Raw genomic sequence first — 19178 nt, forward strand, 5'->3', positions numbered from 1 at the left:
TGTTCAAAAGCCTTAATGCAGCCAGGCTTATGTGGTTTCAGGTAGTATAAAGGTGTGTTCTGATGAAAATGTCAAGTTTCTGCTACAAAGATAGAAAATGGATTCTAGCTGTCTTTAAAGGATTGTTACCTGTTACCTTTTCTCAGCAGCCTTTTTTAATAACAGATTTATTGGCTTAGCTAAATTTTTAAAACACTAAGTTCCTTTCCGCCCTCAATTTAACCATCCTCCATACATAAAATTTCCACCATATTAAAATCCTGCAAAGAGAGAAGCAACAAAAAGCAGGGGTCATCAACCGGAGGTGCTAGGCAAGCTGGCTAATTGACAGCTCTACCACCCCTACCTGCAGCTCTCACTTTCAGCATGTATGCAGTGGTAGTCTGTATGATGCTCTTTTTAGTTCTCAGTAACCGTATTTCCCCCCCTGCCTTTATTTTCCCTTTCAAAATGGCGTGGATGGCTTGGGAAAGTTCACAGCCACAGTCTAACCACTGGGCTTACCTAACACTGATCACAGTGCTGATGGCAGACAGGAGAGCTGGAGACAAGTGCACATTGGAGATGAGAAAACCTTGACACTGCTTCAGCCATCTGCCAGCAGGGATCTGGGGGTTTGTGCCTTACTCACCAAGCATGCACCCCTCTCACAGCCTTGGCACTGATCTGTTTTCCAGGAGGATAAATACATCAATATTGAGAGTGATCTGCATGAAAACAAACGTGCCTCAGTAGATGATGAGCAACCACGCTTAAAAGGGTAATGTCTTTTGGATGAGTAAGTTTTCCACTCACTTCACCTTGGCCTAAGCAATAAGCTGCCAGTGTTTGTGCTTCTGGAGTGACAGCTGAAATATTTCACTGCCATACCCCTGTTCTAAACACACCCTTTGTACTGCCTAACAATTGAGTAATACAGAAACGTATTTAAAATTATTACACCTTTCAATTGATGTGTGTGATGGTAGAAAGATTCTTCTAAAGCCTTTCAAATTAAAGGAGCAAGATTTTTTCTCCTTTTCTACATTAATTACTCTTCCGATGTTTCCATAAAAGCCTTTTTCAAGGAGAGGTCTTAAACTTTCTGTCAGGAATTTGAAGATTCACTATTGGCCTTTAGTTTGCATACCTATTTATCCCAGTGCAAAAAGAAAAAGAGACAAGAGGGAGAGGAATGGGAGAGGAAGAGAGGAGAGGAGCTGTATAAAAGCCAGTTTAATGGAGCAGAATTTTTACACCATTAATTCTGGTGTCAGGTGACCTCATGTGAAAGCACACATCTACCTTTTACTTGAGGATTAGTTTATTGGTGAAAACTACAAACCATGCATAGGACATTAAAAAATTAAGAAATAATTTTAAAATCCTGTTTTTAATGTCTTAGTATTTTTCTGTCATATTGAATCTTCATATAAGCCTTCATAGAAATCATGAATCACTGTACTTTTCATATTCATTCATATGACAGCACACCAATTCAGTTTTGAACCTGTCTTTCTATGAGCAACTCACGTACTGGATATCTCAAACAGCAGTTTGTCTTACTCAAATGGGACTACTTGGAAAGATGTCATGCCTGTACACAGTTGCATACAGAAGTAGCTGAGAAGATTTTAGTTATGCTTTCGATGTGTACATACAGAACTTGGACTTGTTAGTATGATCAGCTTTACTGATACCATTATATTGATGCGCAGATTGACTTCACAACTCGTTAAAGTTGTAAAGTAGGTATGCTTTTATTCAGTGCTGAGATGCACGGGGATAATTCCTCAAAGTCATGCATGCCCCAGTGTTGTTTCCCTCTACATTTATCAGGTTGCACCATACGCCTATACATATTCATGTCCTATCCCCGCTTCCTATTACAATGAGCTAGAAGGTCCTATGTGCCTGCGCAGTGCCCCCTCTGGTCTTGGGCAGGGGTCTTAAGATGATGTAAATGAGTCTTCCTCCTGTGGGTAGGGGTCTTCAAGATGAAGTAAATGAGTCTTCCTCTTCTTGAACTTTTCACCTTTTAGTCTTCACGTATGGCCTTAGGGTTTGGTCCCAGCCATCAGCCATCTGCTTCTCCCCCTTAACAGTAGATTCAGGGGGTTGCTTTTCCCTATCAATAGGTGCTTATCGGTAGAATCAGGTGTCTGCTTTTCCTTGTCAATAGAACCAAGTGTCTGCTTTTCCTTGTCAATAGAACCAAGTGTCTGCTTTTCTTTATCAATAGCTAGTGCCTTTGTTCTGCTTAGTAGGCATGATAGGTACAGACAATACCTTTGCTTAAGCAATCGAATTCCTCTAACCCCCCTGTACAACCCCCCTGTACAACCCCCTTTACATTGGTCAACCCTCTGCATCAATATAATGGCATAAAATACTGCTTCAAAAATCTAGCAAAAGTATTTAGAAGTAACTTAAATATTCTTTCGTTTTGCCTCTCTGTTCTTTGGAGGCTTGTCATTTGTTTAGCAGTTCATGAAACACTTTCTTGTTTAAAACTTTTTAGAGAAAAAAAAAAAAAAAAAAAAAAAGCTGAGATTTGATAGATCAAACATCCCAGTTTGATGAGACTCTCCAATGGCATGTATCTAACTTTACCCCACAAGTATGTTAACTGAATAGGCAAGTATTGGTACACAATTGGCTGTACAAAGCTAGTGGGGTCTCTCCCCTTCAAACATGGGCCCACAGGTGTCACTCAACAGGAGGCACCTCTGCACAGAGATGGGTTGAGTTGGCACAGAGCTGAAGCCTGCATGGTTTTTATTCATCCTTGTTTATTTGTACTCCCATGAAGAACCGAGGGATAAAGTTCACAGAGCTTACTGTTCCCAAGGTCCCCTTGTTCTTCCATCAGCAGCAGGTACCATTCCTTCTGGCAGTGAAAGGTCCTCCTGGGCTGTAAGCTGAAGAGCACTTTGCTCTATTCTGATTCCAGTCAGCTTACTGCACTCTCCAGTTCTGTGGTTGGTTTGCTCCTTTGTCTGGGCTTATTTTTATCTTGAGCACCTGACAACTCTGTAACTCAACAACTCTACTAAGCACATGTATCTGTTGGAACAAGTCCAGATGAGGGCCACGAGAATGATCAGGGGACTGGAGCACCTCCCTTATGAAGATAAGCTGAGAAAGTTGGGACTGTTCAGCCTGGAGAAGAGAAGGCTGCGTGGAGACCTCATAGCAGCCTTCCAGTATCTGAAGGGGGCCTATAGGGATGCTGGGGATGGCCTTTTCATTAGGGACTGTAGTGATAGGACAAGGGGTAATGGGTTAAAACTTAAATAGGGGAAGTTTAGATTGGCAGGGGGTTGGAACTTGATGATCTTAAGGTTCTTTCCAACCCTAACTATTCTATGATTCTATGACTCTATGACTCTATAACTTGGGTTCTAAGTTGCTGCTCAGGGATGGGCTGGGTATCAGCCATTGAGTGGTGGGCTTTATCCTTCTCTCTCACTATTGCTACAACTACTACCACCACCACTACCACTGCCACTACTATTATTTATTATTATCATCATTGTCATTGTCATCATAATCATCATCTTATATAAATTATGAAATTGTTCTTATCTCAACGTGTGTGTTTTACTTTTTCCAATTCTCCTTGCCACTGGAGTTTAGGAGGGAGAGATAGAGCCACTGTGTGCTACTTAGCTGCTGGCTGGGGTTAAACAGTGACAACATGTCCCACAACAAATCAAAGGAGTCCCCCCAAAAAGCTCTGCAGATGTCAGCACAATTTTCTTTGGCACTTTGGGGTATCATTTTAAGTCTTACCAGGGGCAGCATATTCCAACAAAGGATATTTAATCAATTTAACCTGATCTTCCTGTGCAAATTACCCTTTTTTTTTTTTTACTTTTTTATTTACATCTTCAGTTTCTTTCTGTTTTTTGGGTTTTTTATTATTTTTGGTTTGGTTTTGTTTCATTTTTCTAGGCATTTAGAAAAGAAATATGATCAAGCCTGTGAATTTTGCAAGAAACATAAGACCAGAATTCACTATGCGATTTATGGAATTTTAACAACAGGTATAGTATATTACACCTAAGGTTGCTATTTATTTACCTTTATGATATTATAGACTTTGTCTGTCTTCTATCTTACACAAAAACTCTTGCCTTAAAGAATACATTTGAAAGGAGATAAAAATGTATTTAGATCCAGAGAAAGTTCCAGATCACAAAACTTCCACTTATTCCCAAACTTAACAAAAGCACAGATCTTGCTACACTGCTCCTGCATCATGCTTCAACTCTGACTAGCAATTACATTTGGGATGAAAGGGTAGTTCAGTTTGCGTCTGCTTCATTACCAGCCCACTCCAGGAGACTTGTTAAATTACAGTTCCAGGAATTTGCCCAAAACCATGCACAAATCACATTAAAAAGTTAGGCATCAACTTGAACTGAACTCAAGTCAGCAGGCTAGAAATGGAAAAAATGTTTTTTCTGAAACATATCACTTGATATCCACAGCAAATGTTTGCTAGAGGAAATAGTTTATGTCAGTATGCACTGCAAAGTCATTCTTCTTTGTCCCTTTCCTAATTAACCACTAGGTTGGTTTGTTTTCTTCCAGTTCACCAAGCTTCTTTTTGAGATCCTCCTACTTGAACACTGAGAACATAAAGATGTAAAATATGTCTGTGTGATACATATCAGCATACCATAAGTGGTTAGAAAAGGGTCATTTGCATGCTGAATATCCTGCCCTCCTAGCATAAGCTCATCTTGCTTTGTCATAGTACAGACATATCTTGGCTCAAAAAAGTGAGTTCTACGGATATCTCAGGGTTAAATCCATAAAAACCGACTTGCCTTACAAAACTCAATAGTTCTTGTGCCTTATTTGCCATAGACAGAATCAGATTATTATTTACAAGAACGGAATATTTCACAGGTCTGCACGTATTTGCAAAGAACCTGCAAAATGGCAAATCAGTTCACAGTTACTTTATGAAGTAAACTACTTCTAAGCTTCCCAATTACTCAAAAGGGCCATAAAATCAGGGAATTGAATGTTTGTGTTTCTTCTACTACTTTTTTTGGATAAACTCATCTTCCTGTGAAAGCAGGAACAAGACCCATTGTTCACAGCTTTTACACAGGAAAAGGCAGTTTTGTAGACATGTTTGATTTTCCCAAGTGATTAACATGTTTGATATGAATTTGTCTTGGCCAAAGCATATAACCTGCTTTGACAGATTGAAAGCCACCTTTCATATCAATGAGCATATCGTAAGTAAAAACACTATGTATGAAAACAAATTTTTTCAGTATTTAGGCCAAGGGTCAAAAAGCACTCAAAAGATAAAGTTTAACCACATCCTTTACATTTGAGATTTGATTTTGTTTTTAAAAAGACCAACCTCACCAACATATTCTTGTTTCTGTGACAGCATATTTGGCAGTAGTCGTTGCAGCCTGCAGCTTGAATTTTCAGAGAGCCTTCCCACTCCTTATCATCACTGTCCTAGCCATCTCCTTCATCTGCTGGGATTTTTTAATAGCTAAGTATGGAGATAGAATTGCTGCATACTTTTCCGGTGGACTACGAAATCTGGAGAAACAGTGGTTTTGGCAGAAATGGTAAATATTAATTACTTCCTATTTATGCAGAAAGACAAAGCATTAGTCAATTTACCCCTACAGTTTTATTTCACCTTAGACATCCATAAGCACAGGGTTATGGATCAATCATACAAATTGCAATAAGATCAAAGAATACATACAGAATAATTTAATATTTTTCAGTTTATAGATGTCAGGTACACCTTTAAGATTGCAATACAGTACCTAGGTATTAAAAGTCTTGTCAGAAAGTGTAAAAATAATTCTTCACATTCAGATAGGACAAGTTTTGGGTTTGAAAAGAGCATGTTCATAGTAGTTCAGGTGTGTTGTAGCCTGCCTTCATTAGGCAGGCCAGAAAGTGCCTTATTGTCACTTGCTCAGAGTGATAATTTTATGAGATACATAAAAAATTTAATTCTAACATATGCAGACTACTAAAGACCAATGTGTGTTACGTAGACACTACTTGTTCACATATCCACATAGCAATTTTTAATTGACCTTTAGGAATGAACCAAGCCAGACATATTTAGTGTCATAATAAGATCAGGCAGCCTTATTTGGGATGATAGACATTCATCTGGTAGACAAATGGTAAAACCTTAGAACTGGTAGATACTGATTCCAAGAATTCCTGAGCAGTTATAGGGAATATTTAAGTTATTCCTGGGAAAACGGGAAGCTAAAGGAGACTTATAGACCAAAGTAAACACCAAATGAATTCTCATTGTAAAGGAAGAGAAATTGGGCAGCTACCTGCTGTCTCAGCTAGGTCACCTTCTGTCAGAGAGAAAGAGCTCTAAGGAGGAGTCTTTTTGTGTTCAGGGAAATGTCCCAATTTTCTCATAAGATTTCAAAATGTTTGCTGCAGGAGCAGAAATTTCTAAGAAAGATGCTGTAAAGATTGTGGTCCTGCTCAGGAGCCACATTAGAGACTAGTCACACACAGACACCTGCACTAGGCAATCTGGCAGCCTCTCTGAGGGAGGGAGAAAACGGAACAGGAGAGCCCTGATGAGCAGATGGAACAAGCCAGGGGCAGTAATAATACCTGGGCTGCAATCCTTAAATTGTACATATTACAAGTTAAGTGCTTAACTAGGTTATGGATTCCTCCAAGAGACAGAAAGTGTCTCAGGTGTAGAAAATGTTATTCAGCCATGCAATGGCTAACCGTTTTGGGTAAAAATAGGTATCTATACTGCCTAAATCAGTAGAAGCTAAACAACTGTTAGACACAAATAACATTAGAGAACTGTGACTAAGCTTATTTTTCTTCTCTGTAAATGGATGGTGTATTTCCTTACCTCTCAGGCTTCAGTATGCAAGTTGAATATAGTTCTGTAATATTGGAGACCATAGAAACACTGAACACAGGTGCACACATGGGTCTTGTCACTGTTTCTGAGATAGCTGAAATTTTTGTGATAAGTTACTTTTCTAAACAGACTACAGCCAGTTACAAAGAAGTAAACGGTTTATAATCTGCACTCTGCAGTTTGGATACACCACTTAAACAGCAGACTGCAATTCGAAAAAAAAACACAGCCTGCCTTGCCCAGAGCTAAGATTCAGTAAAGAACACAGGGAAAGTAAAGGGGGATGGAGGAGAAAGGAGGGTATCTTCTCACACTTCATTTAACAGAGAGAGCTCCCAGACAAGAGTAACTTGTGCTTTACTGAGTTTCCCCTACAGTCTGACTTTGGAGACATGGTTGGAGGACCTTTCTTCTGGATGCCACCAATGAATGTTGTATCAGCAAAGGCAGGTTCCTGCTTATGTAGAGTCACACATTTCAGTTTAATACATTACTCAGAGTTAATTCACAGACTGAGATACAACTATTGTGGGGAGGGGAAGGAATAGCTGTTCTACTTCAGGATGCCATGCTTGATCCTTCTTCTTTTTCCTAGGGTTTTGTGTGCAGCTCTTACTATAGCTATCATCTGCTGGCTCATTTTTGACACAGCAAAACAGGGATCCCACCAGCTGATCTCCTTTGGTGGACTTGTGTTGTATGTTCTCTTGATGTTTATCTTTTCCAAATATCCAACCAGAGTGAGTATTTAATGGTTCTTTTGGGCTTTTGTGGGTTTTTTTGGTTCAATGTCTCAAAAGCTGTTTCTCTATGCTAGTACCAAGTTCAGCAAGAGTAATGGAAAACCCATGAATATCAAATTTTAGGCTTACCAAAGCCTAGTGATGTATTTCATTTCTGAGGAAATTAATTTTTCTCTGGTGTCTTGGGGAGCAGGTGTGGGGCTGTACCAGCATCTGTGTCTCACTATTTTGGGAGTCTGCTGCCTGTCCTTTGTTCCAGCCCTGATGAAAATGATTGGAACACATTTCCTCCTTGTGTATCAGTGCAAGATGAGGCAGGCCTGCTCTATGCTTTCCACTCACAGGAGGTTCACAGCGGTCTTCAGGACATCACAAGCACTTATTTGAGGACACTGTCATCACATCAACACAAAACACGTGGAATTGGAGACATTTCCCTCATTTATGCTGCTCTTAATCTCTCATAAGTTTGATTTCCACTGCAAATGCAGCAGCTGAGGCCAAGCTGAGGTCTTCAATTTTCTCTAACCCACTCCCATAGGCTTGTCAATGCCATTTATTTTAATTTTCCAGATGACGTGCTTTCTGTGCTGCTGTGATATTACAAAGGGTTTACTTTAGCCACCACAACTCCCACTTCAGATTTTACCATTGTGTGCATGCCTAGCATACAGTGCATACTTTTATCAGTCATAAATTAATGACTAATCCATTGCTCAGGTCACCAAGTTTTGCCAACACTTGTTCAACACTCCTGCATCAGTGCTAAGGCTTTCTTAACAGAACAAGTACCCTCAGCAGGGACTCAGTCTCCAACTGAGGTAAACTCATGTACTTCAAGTGGTTTGTGCTCTCCCATAGGTACTTATTAAACCTAATTGGCTTCTGTTATTCAAATATCATCTGAATAAATTGGAGAGTGCCATATCAGGTCTTTGCCTTGTAAATAATAACATTCAATTTTCACAAAACAAAGATATTTTCTGAGGCAGCAAAGCAGAAATCTACAGTATAGTAAAGAGGCACTAGTCATAGGCAGGCACGGTTTTTCCAACTGCCTTTATGTCTTATGAATTGCAATATCTACCTGTGAACAGTTTGCAAGCATCAAAGATCTTTAAAGCTGAGGAACAGAAGCAGAGTTGAAATTACCCAAGCACACACAAAACAAATTGTAGCAAAATCTCCCTATTCCCACTCCAGATATATGAAGAATCTACATGCTCAGTTACTTTGTGGGGTTGTGGAGTTTTTTTTATGTTTCCATTCCAGTTTAAAGGAAGAAAATAATTTTTACTGCCTTGATGTATGTCTATTTAATCTATAAACTTTAGCATAGGAAGAACTCTCTCTCCTTTTCCTACTATTTGGTTTCTTGCTCTCTATGGTGCTGAAATGTGCATGTCCACACTTAACCAAGCCAGGCTTTGATCAGCTAGCTTAGATGGAGACATCCACTTCATAGAGCTCTCAAATCAGGAGAGTTGATTCATGCTTCAAGTCTCCTACCAAGTTGTTTTCGCACCTCTTCCTATCCTGCAGTAGAGTCAAATATCCCCTTACATTGTTTTAACAAACATCTAAAATAAATTATTATATATTTAGATGACAAGGAGTTTCTTTGGTTGGGTTTTTTTTTCCCCTCTTTTTTTTTTTTTTTTTTGTTGGTTTGTTGGTTTTTTTTTTTTTCTGTCCATCTAGGTTGCTTGGAGACCAGTATTTTCCGGAATAGGAATGCAATTTATTCTTGGGCTGCTTATCCTGAGGACCAAAGTGGGTTTTGATGTATTTAACTGGCTAGGCATTCAGACCCAGGTAAGCTACAGGGCAAACAACCCTCACATTTGTATCATTTTCTGTCTTGACAATCTGACATAGCAGCCAGGCAGTTCGAGGGTCCATTTGCCCCTGGATGTTTTCCCCTCTCGAGAAAATCTGGATTCTCAAAATGTTTAGGACTCTCTTAATTCAACCTTTTAGTGTTGTTTTGTTTTTTTTTTTTTTGTCCATTTAACACAAGAACATGTGGGACAGGCTCATAAATAATAGCCAAGGTGACCCTATATCTTAATGGCCTTACCATCCTTGGGCTTATAATCAATTATACCTTGCACCCTCCAAACAAAAAACACTATTGTGCTAGGGCACTCACAGAAACTCTTAGACCTGGCCCAGCTCCAAAGCATCCTTGCAATAAACCTGGTATGCTGGGATTTGGCAAGGCAGAAGTACCATTGTCTTCAGAGAAGCTGCACACCTTGCCCCAGGACCATTTCATAGTTCTCATGGCATATAAGAAAATGAATTCAACTACAGGTGGTAAAATCCACAGCTGCAAGCAGAAAGAGGATCTCCGGAGAGGGGACAGGAACTGTGTGTAGGTGCCCCAGCAGGCAGTCTGCTAAAAGCTCATTACTGTAAAGTAGTAAGTAAGAGAAATCCAAAATGTAGGTCAGAGAGTACCCACTGAAGGGCATTCAGATTTCTCACCCCAGGGATACCATTCTCACAGCTGTTCTTCACAGTGCAGATAATTAAGAGCATTCAAAATAAGACAGTGCAGAATGTACTGTCTCTGCGAGGGAGCAAAGGTACAGGTCTGACGTCTGTCTGGCTGTTAATCTGCAAGAGTGGGAGTCATACGGGTTTTGTCACCAGGTTCTCAGTCTCTCCTTCTGTCTCTGACTGAAGCTGGTCTGGCGCCCCCTTTCGTTAGCTCCGTAGAGTTTATGGTCACTTCTGTCATAGCTTGCTACATACATTACGTATTACATCTCCATTTTTAATTGTATCATTAACTACATATGTTGGCTTCAGGAGCTTGAAAATGCATCATCATATCAGAATTAATAAGTTGAAGGGGTTTTTTAGACTAGCTTTTGGCTACTCCTTTCAGAACTCATTACTTCAGCCACTACATCTCCATTTTGAACTGTATTGTTTGCTGCACTTTTTTGTATGACAGGGAGTGTAGAAATGCACCACAGTATCAAGATTTAAAAGTAAAATCTTCTTCTAGTACAGTTTATGGCCTTTATTGCGATGGGTACTGCAGGAAAATATGTCCTTGCTGTTTACCTAAATACTCTGAAGCAGCCTGTGCTCTTGGCAGAGCAGAACAGAGATACTCAGTTAAGCTAGCCACAGTCAGTAAAGCTCAGATCCGTACAGAGCAGATCACAAGCTTCTTGGACCCCAGCAGATCTCTGTAAGACAACTAGCAATATTTACTTACAGGCAGGCAGCTGGAGCTTATGGCTAACTTTCTCTGTTTTCTGTCCATAGACTTTTCTGGAGTACTCTGATACGGGTGCTAAGTTTGTATTCGGTGAGAAATATATGGATCATTTTTTTGCTTTTAAGGTAAGTCAGGTTTTATATATACTGTGCATGGCAGATAGACAACAGAAAAAGGAACAGTATGGCTGGCAAATAAATTCGTTTTATGTCTTGCGATACTACTGCAGTTACCAAAGAAATCAACTAAGAGATACAGTTTGGGAACCCCACATAAAGCTCTTTTATTTACAGTCATACACTGAATTAGGCTACACTTAGTCTAATTGTGACAACATGTATTGCAAGTAGACAGAACTTTGGTATATGTTTCTACAAGGATTAGGTTAAAAGGCTCCTACCTGGCAGTGGAAAGGCAGTCTATCTTTCCCACCTCTCTACACCACTCTATGATGTGCTATCCTAAAGTGCTGTGCAGATGACTGCCTCACTGATATTTCCCCTGTAGAAGTGGAAAGTGTAGTTACACCAGGTAGAAGAGGTAGAAACTGCCATGTATAAGCAGGAAGAATTACATTACATTATTGTTATATTAATAAGATCTCAGGGAGATTTCCCAACTCTCTCTTAGAACACTCTGTTGAAAAACTGCCCGTATACAGCTTATGTGCTCTGTGCTCTCTAACCTGCGTCAGCAGCCTGTCTGCTTTTGCTCCCACATATAGTCCATGACATAATGCCTGCTTAGGCTGTAATCAGCAACATATATTAAAAAAAAAAAAAACAAAACAAAAACCAAAACAAAAACCAACAAAAAAACTACACACACAAAAACCAACACAACCACAAAACAAGCAAGCAAACACTGAAACAGAAAACCACACCCAACTATGAGAAATGCATAGGGACTTTATCAGAGACCTATCTGGTATTAATCTGACTGGTACTGCAGACACACAGCCTTGGGCTTACACTCCTTTTATCTTAATTTTTCTGGAGGTGATATTTCACACATAGATCTTTCAGTACTTCAGAAAGAAAGAATATGTTACTACTAAGAATGGTCAGAACATCTTAATGGGGAAAAAACCAAGCATTTCAGCAAGAAACAAAAATTACGTTTTCATTGCAGCATTTTTGTAACTTTTGTTTTACTTTCCAGTCTCCTGTCACCTTTACACTATTGAGCATTCAAATGACAGCTTGCATTCATAATTACATATTTTGGGGATGAAAATGTTTAATTCACACCCCCAGTGATATTCATGTGGCTTTCCTCAATGCCTTATGAATATGATTTTTTTCGAGATGATTTTTCAATGCCTTTGGTGATGCAAAGTACTGTGCTGACTAAAGCCATAACTAGGAACCAGACAGTCAAAAGTTTGCTTCTGTGCATGCACACATCCATCAGTCTTATTCTATGGGTAAGTCAGCAAAAGACATGTGGAATGTCTAGAAAAGGCTAACAGGGACAAGTAGATTATAGCAAACCCATGAGTTGATTTTAAGAGCTGCACATCTTGATATAAGAATATATATGGTAAACAGAGTGGCAGATAAGTGCACAGCTCCACCAAAACATGCTTCATCTGTTCATCTTGTGGAGATTTATGGCTTCCAGTGTCTGTGAGCGACAGCCAGCCTGTTCTTTCTTGAAACACTTGTCATTTATTTTTAGATTTAGATGGTCAAAAGTGCTTTTTTATGTCTTTCAGAAATTTCATGAGGTTTGCCTGTAGCACTGGGCTGTCAAAATCTTGCTCCAAGACATTTCAAAGTGCCCCATAGAAGAGAAGAATCTCAGTCCCACCTTAGCTTAGATGGAGAGTAGGCAAGTGATAGGGTATGTCTTCACAGAAAAGTGTCAGAGCCCAGGTGTATCCATACTGCATCCTTATCAGTATGCAGGGAAAACCTCAGTTTTCTGCTTAGATGAACACAGCTACCAGCACATACACATCTCTTGCATGCAGCCACTGGGCATTCTGACCAGACTACAGACTACACGGCCACAACAGACTTTGAGCGCATAGACTTGGAAGCACTAATTAGTCATAAATACATGCATTTGTATGCTTAAACTGGGTTAGTTTAAATGCAGATTTATGTATATGCAGATGTAGGGTTGCAGAGTTCTGAAAAAAAGAACACTTGTCCATATAAACAGGTGCACCCAAGTATTAAAGTAGACGGAAAAGACCTCTTAGAACTAAGTCATCTATCCCATTGATTGCAAAAGGCAAAGTCTGCTTCCAGCAAACAGGATATTAGACTTCTGTTATATCAGTATCTTTCTGTGCCAGGAAGAGTATGACTCCCTGAGAAAGGCTTTGTTTTGAAGGTCAGGCTGCAGGAGTGTCTGAAGCCACGATGTTCCTTAAATGTCAATAGCAACTTCTTTAAAGGAATGTAAGAAAAAAGCTGAACATAAGCCACAAATGGGAGAGGAGTTGTGAGCAGCGAACAGCTTCAACTCCCTTCCTGCATGTAACATAGGCAGTAACCATGAAAGTAGCTCTTTAGTAAGGTCAAACCATATTTCAGCATGGATAAGAAGTATGAAATAAGCCAGTTTATTAAAAAATAGCAATTAAAGAATTTATTTTCTTAAAGATCTCTTTGTGAGAAGCATGAACTGCACGCTGGTAGGCCACATAATTCTAAAGAGCACTTTGATAGGAGTTCTCCATTGAAATGTGGGATTTTTCCACATGCTAACTAGATTATTCATCAGTTAAAGCTAAAACTTGACTATTTAAAGGTATGTAGTAGATATCAGCAGCTATACATATTGGAGGCTAAACTTCCACACAAGTTTGTCCACAAAGGGAATTCTAGTGGTTTAATCATGCAGGTATAATTACAGTGTGGGACACACCCACTTCTGTATGGAAATACCCTAAACCTTTTTGAGGAGTAGGCTTTTGCTACAGCTGAGGTTCATCTGACTTCTCTCTCATATTTCCTTTTGTGGTTCCCTCCCCACTTTTCTCTGGGTTGACAGCTGTCATTACAGCCTATAATGGTGTGTGTATATCCAAATAAAACTGATGAATTTTTTAACAGAAGAAGCAAGTTGGAGACAATCTCTGTCATCCCTGTTCAGAGTAACTGCATCTTTGTGGCAGACTTTTGCACTCAGAGAATAAGAGCACTCCAGCAGAAAGAAGGAACTGGCAGTCCATGAGACAGAAGAATGAGTTTTAAGAGCTTTTCTTTCCTTAAAGCAATTTCTTGCAATCAGTGCATGCTTTCGGAAAAGAAAGAAAAACCAAAGGGGACTTTTGACCTATTATTTACAAGTATATCTCACATTTAGCCAACAAAAGAAACACTGCCAATTAAGGCTGATGTTGCACCATGCCCTCTCCCTGCTGTACACAATGTGTTTGACAGCCCTAAAGTTACAGGAAAAAAGCTGTTCTCAAGACTCCTTAAGATCATCCTTGTGCATCCTTTATTCCCAACAGCCCTTCCCCCATCTACCTCACCCAATTCCCTAGCCCTCCAGACTCTCCCTCAGATACAAAGGTTTGCACGGTCTATTCACTTCCTCAACAGCCTATATCTTGTACCTGGAGCTCTAGTAAGGCTGTGCTCTTTTCATTGTCCTCAGGCCCGCTGCTAGCCTGGGGTCCCTTCACCCTTTAGATGCTTCACCAGGTGCCAGACCCTGGAGCACGATTTGAGCTTTCCTCTTGCTCTCCCATGTCCCTGCACAGCTCTTATCCATAGAGGTGTTGCCTGGACATGCATGCCCTGCTACCTAAGCCCTAACACCCACAGAAGGAGCTCTCTTTTACTGACCCTGTGCCACCTAGTCCCCTGGTTCTGGCATGGCAAAGAAGGGGAAGGAATTGATTGGGAGTGGGAGAAGATTGGGAGTGGGAGAAGATTGGGAGTGAGATCAGTTTTACTATTCTTGTTTCACCCATAAAATGCAACCCCACATAGCCCAGCAGAAAGGTGAAAGTCCTCTTGGGGCTCGTGGAGAGAAGATGTCCACTCCATATAGACAGGGGACAGAAGGAGTTTCTTGTGGCTGTTCTCTCACAAGATTCAAAACCACTGACTTAACACTTAAGCGTATTAACACCATGGGAAGCCTTTGTGTGAAAGTGGGGTTGTTTGAATAAAGTGGTTTACACTTTAAAAAAAAAAAAAGGTTTATAAGAAGTGGGTGGGTTTTTTTCCTTCAGATGAACTAGTTGTTTCATGTTAAGTGCTTTTCATTGTGTTTATCTCTGCAGACCACACAATTGAAAACTGGCTGCAATGTGACATCTTGCAAGTCCTTTTTATGTTCTGCTTATTTTAGAGTAGTAATTTGGCAGTGCTTTCTGTGTAGTTTTGTTGCGCCTTTCATAAAAGCTAGCCTGGACATGACAACTCATTACCGTTATTTACCTCTTAAATGGTTTCTACGCCCTACTGATGAAGACATAACATTAAATCACTGGGGATTTAAGTAGGAGTGCTTAGTTATAAAATAGTACCCAGCTTCTTTATGCAATCAATGCACAAAAGATCACAACTGAAAAGCAAATTCCCTGTTTTGTGAAGACTAATATGTCATTCAGAAATGCCTGCAACTGCAAAAAAAAAAAAAAGGAAAAGCACTTTTTAAAGTTATCAAAGGTATTTTCACATCTAAAAATGTTTAGGAACAAGGAGGGGAAAAGGCAGCAGAGAAAAGGCAGGGCAGAAGGTGAACTGAACTAAACTACAGCTTTCTGAGCCAAACTTTCTGCCATCACTGCATGGCAAACTACCCCTAGAGGATCGCTGAAAGGATCACAAAATCAAACTAAAGAAATACTAACTTTTTGTTGTTATTAGCTAGATATAACTTGTTGAACAGCACAACAATATCTGTGAATTGCACTTTCTCCTTTCAGTGAAAGGTTCTGGACATCTAAACTGAGTTTCCAAACATTTATCAAAATTGCTGATAGTAATAACTCTCCTCTAGAAAGGCATAACTTCTATTCACCAAAAAGGTCTAAATTAACAAAGTGTTTTCTTTTGTTTTGTTTTTTCATTCTGTTCCTTGTTTTCATTTATAACGAATTATGCCCTCAGCTGAGCACACATAAAAGCTTCCTAGTGTTAGCAGTACTGTTTTAACTGCAACAAATCTGTCTGCCTAATTGTGAGCCTTTGGGAGATTATTTTTTTTTTTTTTGTATGTAACTGTCAGCATGTTAACTGCTGAGATCCGGTGCATTTAACATGCTTGAGAATCAGGTGACATTAGTTTTAATCAGTATGAAAAAACAGCACATTTAATAAGCCACCAGACAATGAGTTAGCCATTCATGCAATTCTTTTAAATTACATATTTAAGGAGAGTATTTTATTTTCAGTCTCCCCAGAAAAAGACATATTCAGTTTTTTATATTTAGTAGATATACACCTGTGGATTTGTTTTTAAGCAGATTCTGTGCCTCTGTACAGTTAGAGAGCTCGTGTATACTCCTCATTGGCATTGTAATTAATGTCATAAGTAGAGTAGAATAAAAGGGAATTTTTCTATAGTGTACTATTAAAAGGCAGCTACACAGTATGGGCTTTCTAAGGAAGCTGCCCTCAATTCTGTGAAACTAAGTCAGCTACAATCCCAATCAAAAACTCTTCAACTTCTGTTTATGTAGGAGTCTAAACTATTTTTTAAACACAGACACAGAGAAGCTGAGCGCTGAATTCTACGCCACAGTTCCGCTGTATATATTTCTGCTCCCGGTTTTCAGAGTCTACAGATGTACATGTCCATGCCTTCATAGATGCCATTGCCCAGTAAATATTTGAGCTGTCTTGAACACAGCTTCAAATAAATGTATATCATGCTAAACCAGACAGTTTCAAAATTATTGCAGTCTTGTTAGAAAACTATGTAGATACATGAGAAAAATAGTTAATTCTGGCACAAACATAAACAGTGAGCTAGAAGGTTAAAAAATTGACTGTATAGGTATAAACTTCATGATGAGTTTTCAACACCCTTAAGTGTATCTTCAAAAACATGACCCCTTTTTCTTTTCAAAACTTAAATGGCCTACAGAATCAAGGAAAACCTCTCTAGAAGTGCTAATGATCTTGTGTCTCCAAATCAGGTCCTGCCTATTGTCGTTTTCTTCAGCACAGTGATGTCTATGCTTTACCACATTGGATTCATGCAGTGGCTTGTTGGAAAGGTATGAATTTTTGCCAGTAGGTACTCATTTGACTAGTATGGTACACTTTTTGAACCCATGCAGATGAACTGTAGCAGCACCAAGCTGCTCAAGGGTGACATATGAAAAGTGGTTGTTCGTTTTTAACCCAGAAATAGTTCTAAATATTACCACTGAAAATTCCTAATTGGCATCACATAGCACAATCTCCTGCCCCCATCCTGGTTGTATTGCTAACATCACAGTAATTGTTAGATCTGTCTGGCTAGCTTTAGCATTCCTCAGGCGCCACACTTGCTTAAATCTGCCTTTCTGCCTACCCCTTTCATAGCTCGCAAAGTCCAAGATGGAGGTTACATCACAGGCATTAGATTTCTGCTTTCTACTAAGCATTGAAGTAGCAATTGCATATACCTTCCTATCACAGATCCTCAGGCTACGATCAGAGGCCAGTTCCTCACCTCAAGATCTAAGTGTTTGTTTCTGTCAGGTCTTCTGTCCACCATCTGTATCAGTAAGTTCACAGAAAGTCCACTTCCTGCACTGTCCACCCAATAAACTTACTATATGAGGGAAAAGATCTTCCTGCATGGTGGTAGTTAAACCTTACTTGAAGATACTCCTTAAGAGTCCTTTGTCATCCTCATTCACGAATTGTTATAAACAGCACAAATCTTACCTATCTGAAATAGTGTGCTAAAATTTCTATGAGGCATTTTTAGCTTTTATTAAGCATTTTTAGCTTTAATCTAAATTTCACATTTTTTTCCTTCATATGATCCAAGTCCCTTTGGAAAGGTGTGTAATTAATAAGCACACATCAAAATATCTGATTTGATCGATTTGGTTTAACTATTTAGTGTCCAGGAGGATCCTGAGGTACTCTCAATTCTGTTCAATTATTCTTGTCTTATTTCCAAATGTTACTATTAAATTAACATGCCACATCTTGAAGCTGAAATTATTAACTCATGAAATAGTGTAAGGTGTCTCAGAATGCTTACATTAATTAATTCAAGAAGTGCATGGAATAGGCAGACCAATGTGGTTTGTTTATTTTTTTCTTTTTTAACCATTTTAGGTTGGTTGGATAATGCAGATTTTCATGGGGACAACTCCTGTTGAGTCTCTGGTAGCTGCGGGTAACATATTCGTGGGACAGGTGAGTTAGAGCATAGAAAACCATGCTAGCACAGGGTAACTAAAAATTGTGGAATACTGGTGTTCCTCATGCATCTGTGTATAAAAAAAAATCATAATTTCATATTAAGTCAGGACTCCAATACAGCAGGACTGGTGGCTGATTTCCAGAATTTGAGACTATTCATATGTTGTCAGCAATGCACAACTAGGTAGGTTTCAGGAACCATATGTTTTCCCAACAGAAATTCAAGCAAAAATGTAGGTCACAAAGCATGTGACAGAATCTAGCAGTCCATTTTAATAGGAAATCCTTTAAACCTGCAGTACAGCAGTGGCTGTCCCAGGCTTCAAAGCAATGTGGAGAGATCAATATGTAGCATTCAAGCCCAACAGCAACCTTAGCATATCAGTCATTTAGCAGTGGTGCATCACTGCACCTGCTTCAAGATTTAAACTAGTACTTCTGTATGACACTGCTTCCAGGATGTGCTCACACACATGGCAGAGAGGCTGGGAGCTTTAAGCTGCCTGTAGTGGATGGTACATCTATTTCACCTGATGCACAGCCTTGCCTCTGGCTGTACCTAATTCAGACATAATTAACTGGATTAGGATTTCTTGCCAATTTCATTGGGCCATCAGGGGAGACAGCAAAACACAATTCTCTTCAGACAAGATGGATATTAGTACGATTTTCTATCTTGGTGTAAAAAACAAAATCAAACCCCACTTATTAAAGCACTCATTAGCACTAAGATTAACTAGTCAAAGACACCTAAAAAAGTGTGATGCCCTGTTAATAAAACAACCTCTGAGGTCTTAAGAGGACGTTCTTAATTTGGTATTTTTTTGATTCCAGACAGAGTCTCCTCTCCTGGTACGGCCCTACTTACCATACATCACCAAATCTGAACTCCATGCAGTCATGACAGCAGGATTCTCAACTATTGCTGGAAGTGTCTTAGGAGCATACATTTCTTTTGGGGT

The 19178-nt window shown here is 39.4% G+C and overlaps 1 protein-coding gene across 8 annotated transcripts in view; it reads left to right on the forward strand.

Moving 5' to 3' along the window:
* Window positions 1–19178, forward strand: part of SLC28A3 (solute carrier family 28 member 3) — a 61975-nt gene that overhangs the window by 12065 nt on the left and 30732 nt on the right. For all 8 annotated transcript variants that reach the window (XR_009723983.1, XR_009723985.1, XR_009723982.1 and 5 more), the window contains 9 exons: window positions 678–760; window positions 3937–4028; window positions 5399–5588; window positions 7488–7632; window positions 9337–9450; window positions 10921–10998; window positions 16989–17069; window positions 18130–18210; window positions 19051–19176. Coding sequence is in view for 4 of the 8 variants with exons in the window: in XM_061343909.1 (XP_061199893.1) it covers window positions 678–760; window positions 3937–4028; window positions 5399–5588; window positions 7488–7632; window positions 9337–9450; window positions 10921–10998; window positions 16989–17069; window positions 18130–18210; window positions 19051–19176 (990 nt within the window). In the remaining 4 variants the exon portion in view is untranslated. The remainder of the gene's footprint in view (window positions 1–677; window positions 761–3936; window positions 4029–5398; window positions 5589–7487; window positions 7633–9336; window positions 9451–10920; window positions 10999–16988; window positions 17070–18129; window positions 18211–19050; window positions 19177–19178) is intronic.

The sequence above is a fragment of the Neopsephotus bourkii genome, unplaced genomic scaffold, assembly GCF_033783945.1.
Source record: "Neopsephotus bourkii isolate Nb327-2 ecotype Australia unplaced genomic scaffold, CSIRO-AGI_Nbou_v1 NB_1831, whole genome shotgun sequence".
Taxonomy (NCBI): Eukaryota; Metazoa; Chordata; class Aves; order Psittaciformes; family Psittacidae; genus Neopsephotus; species Neopsephotus bourkii.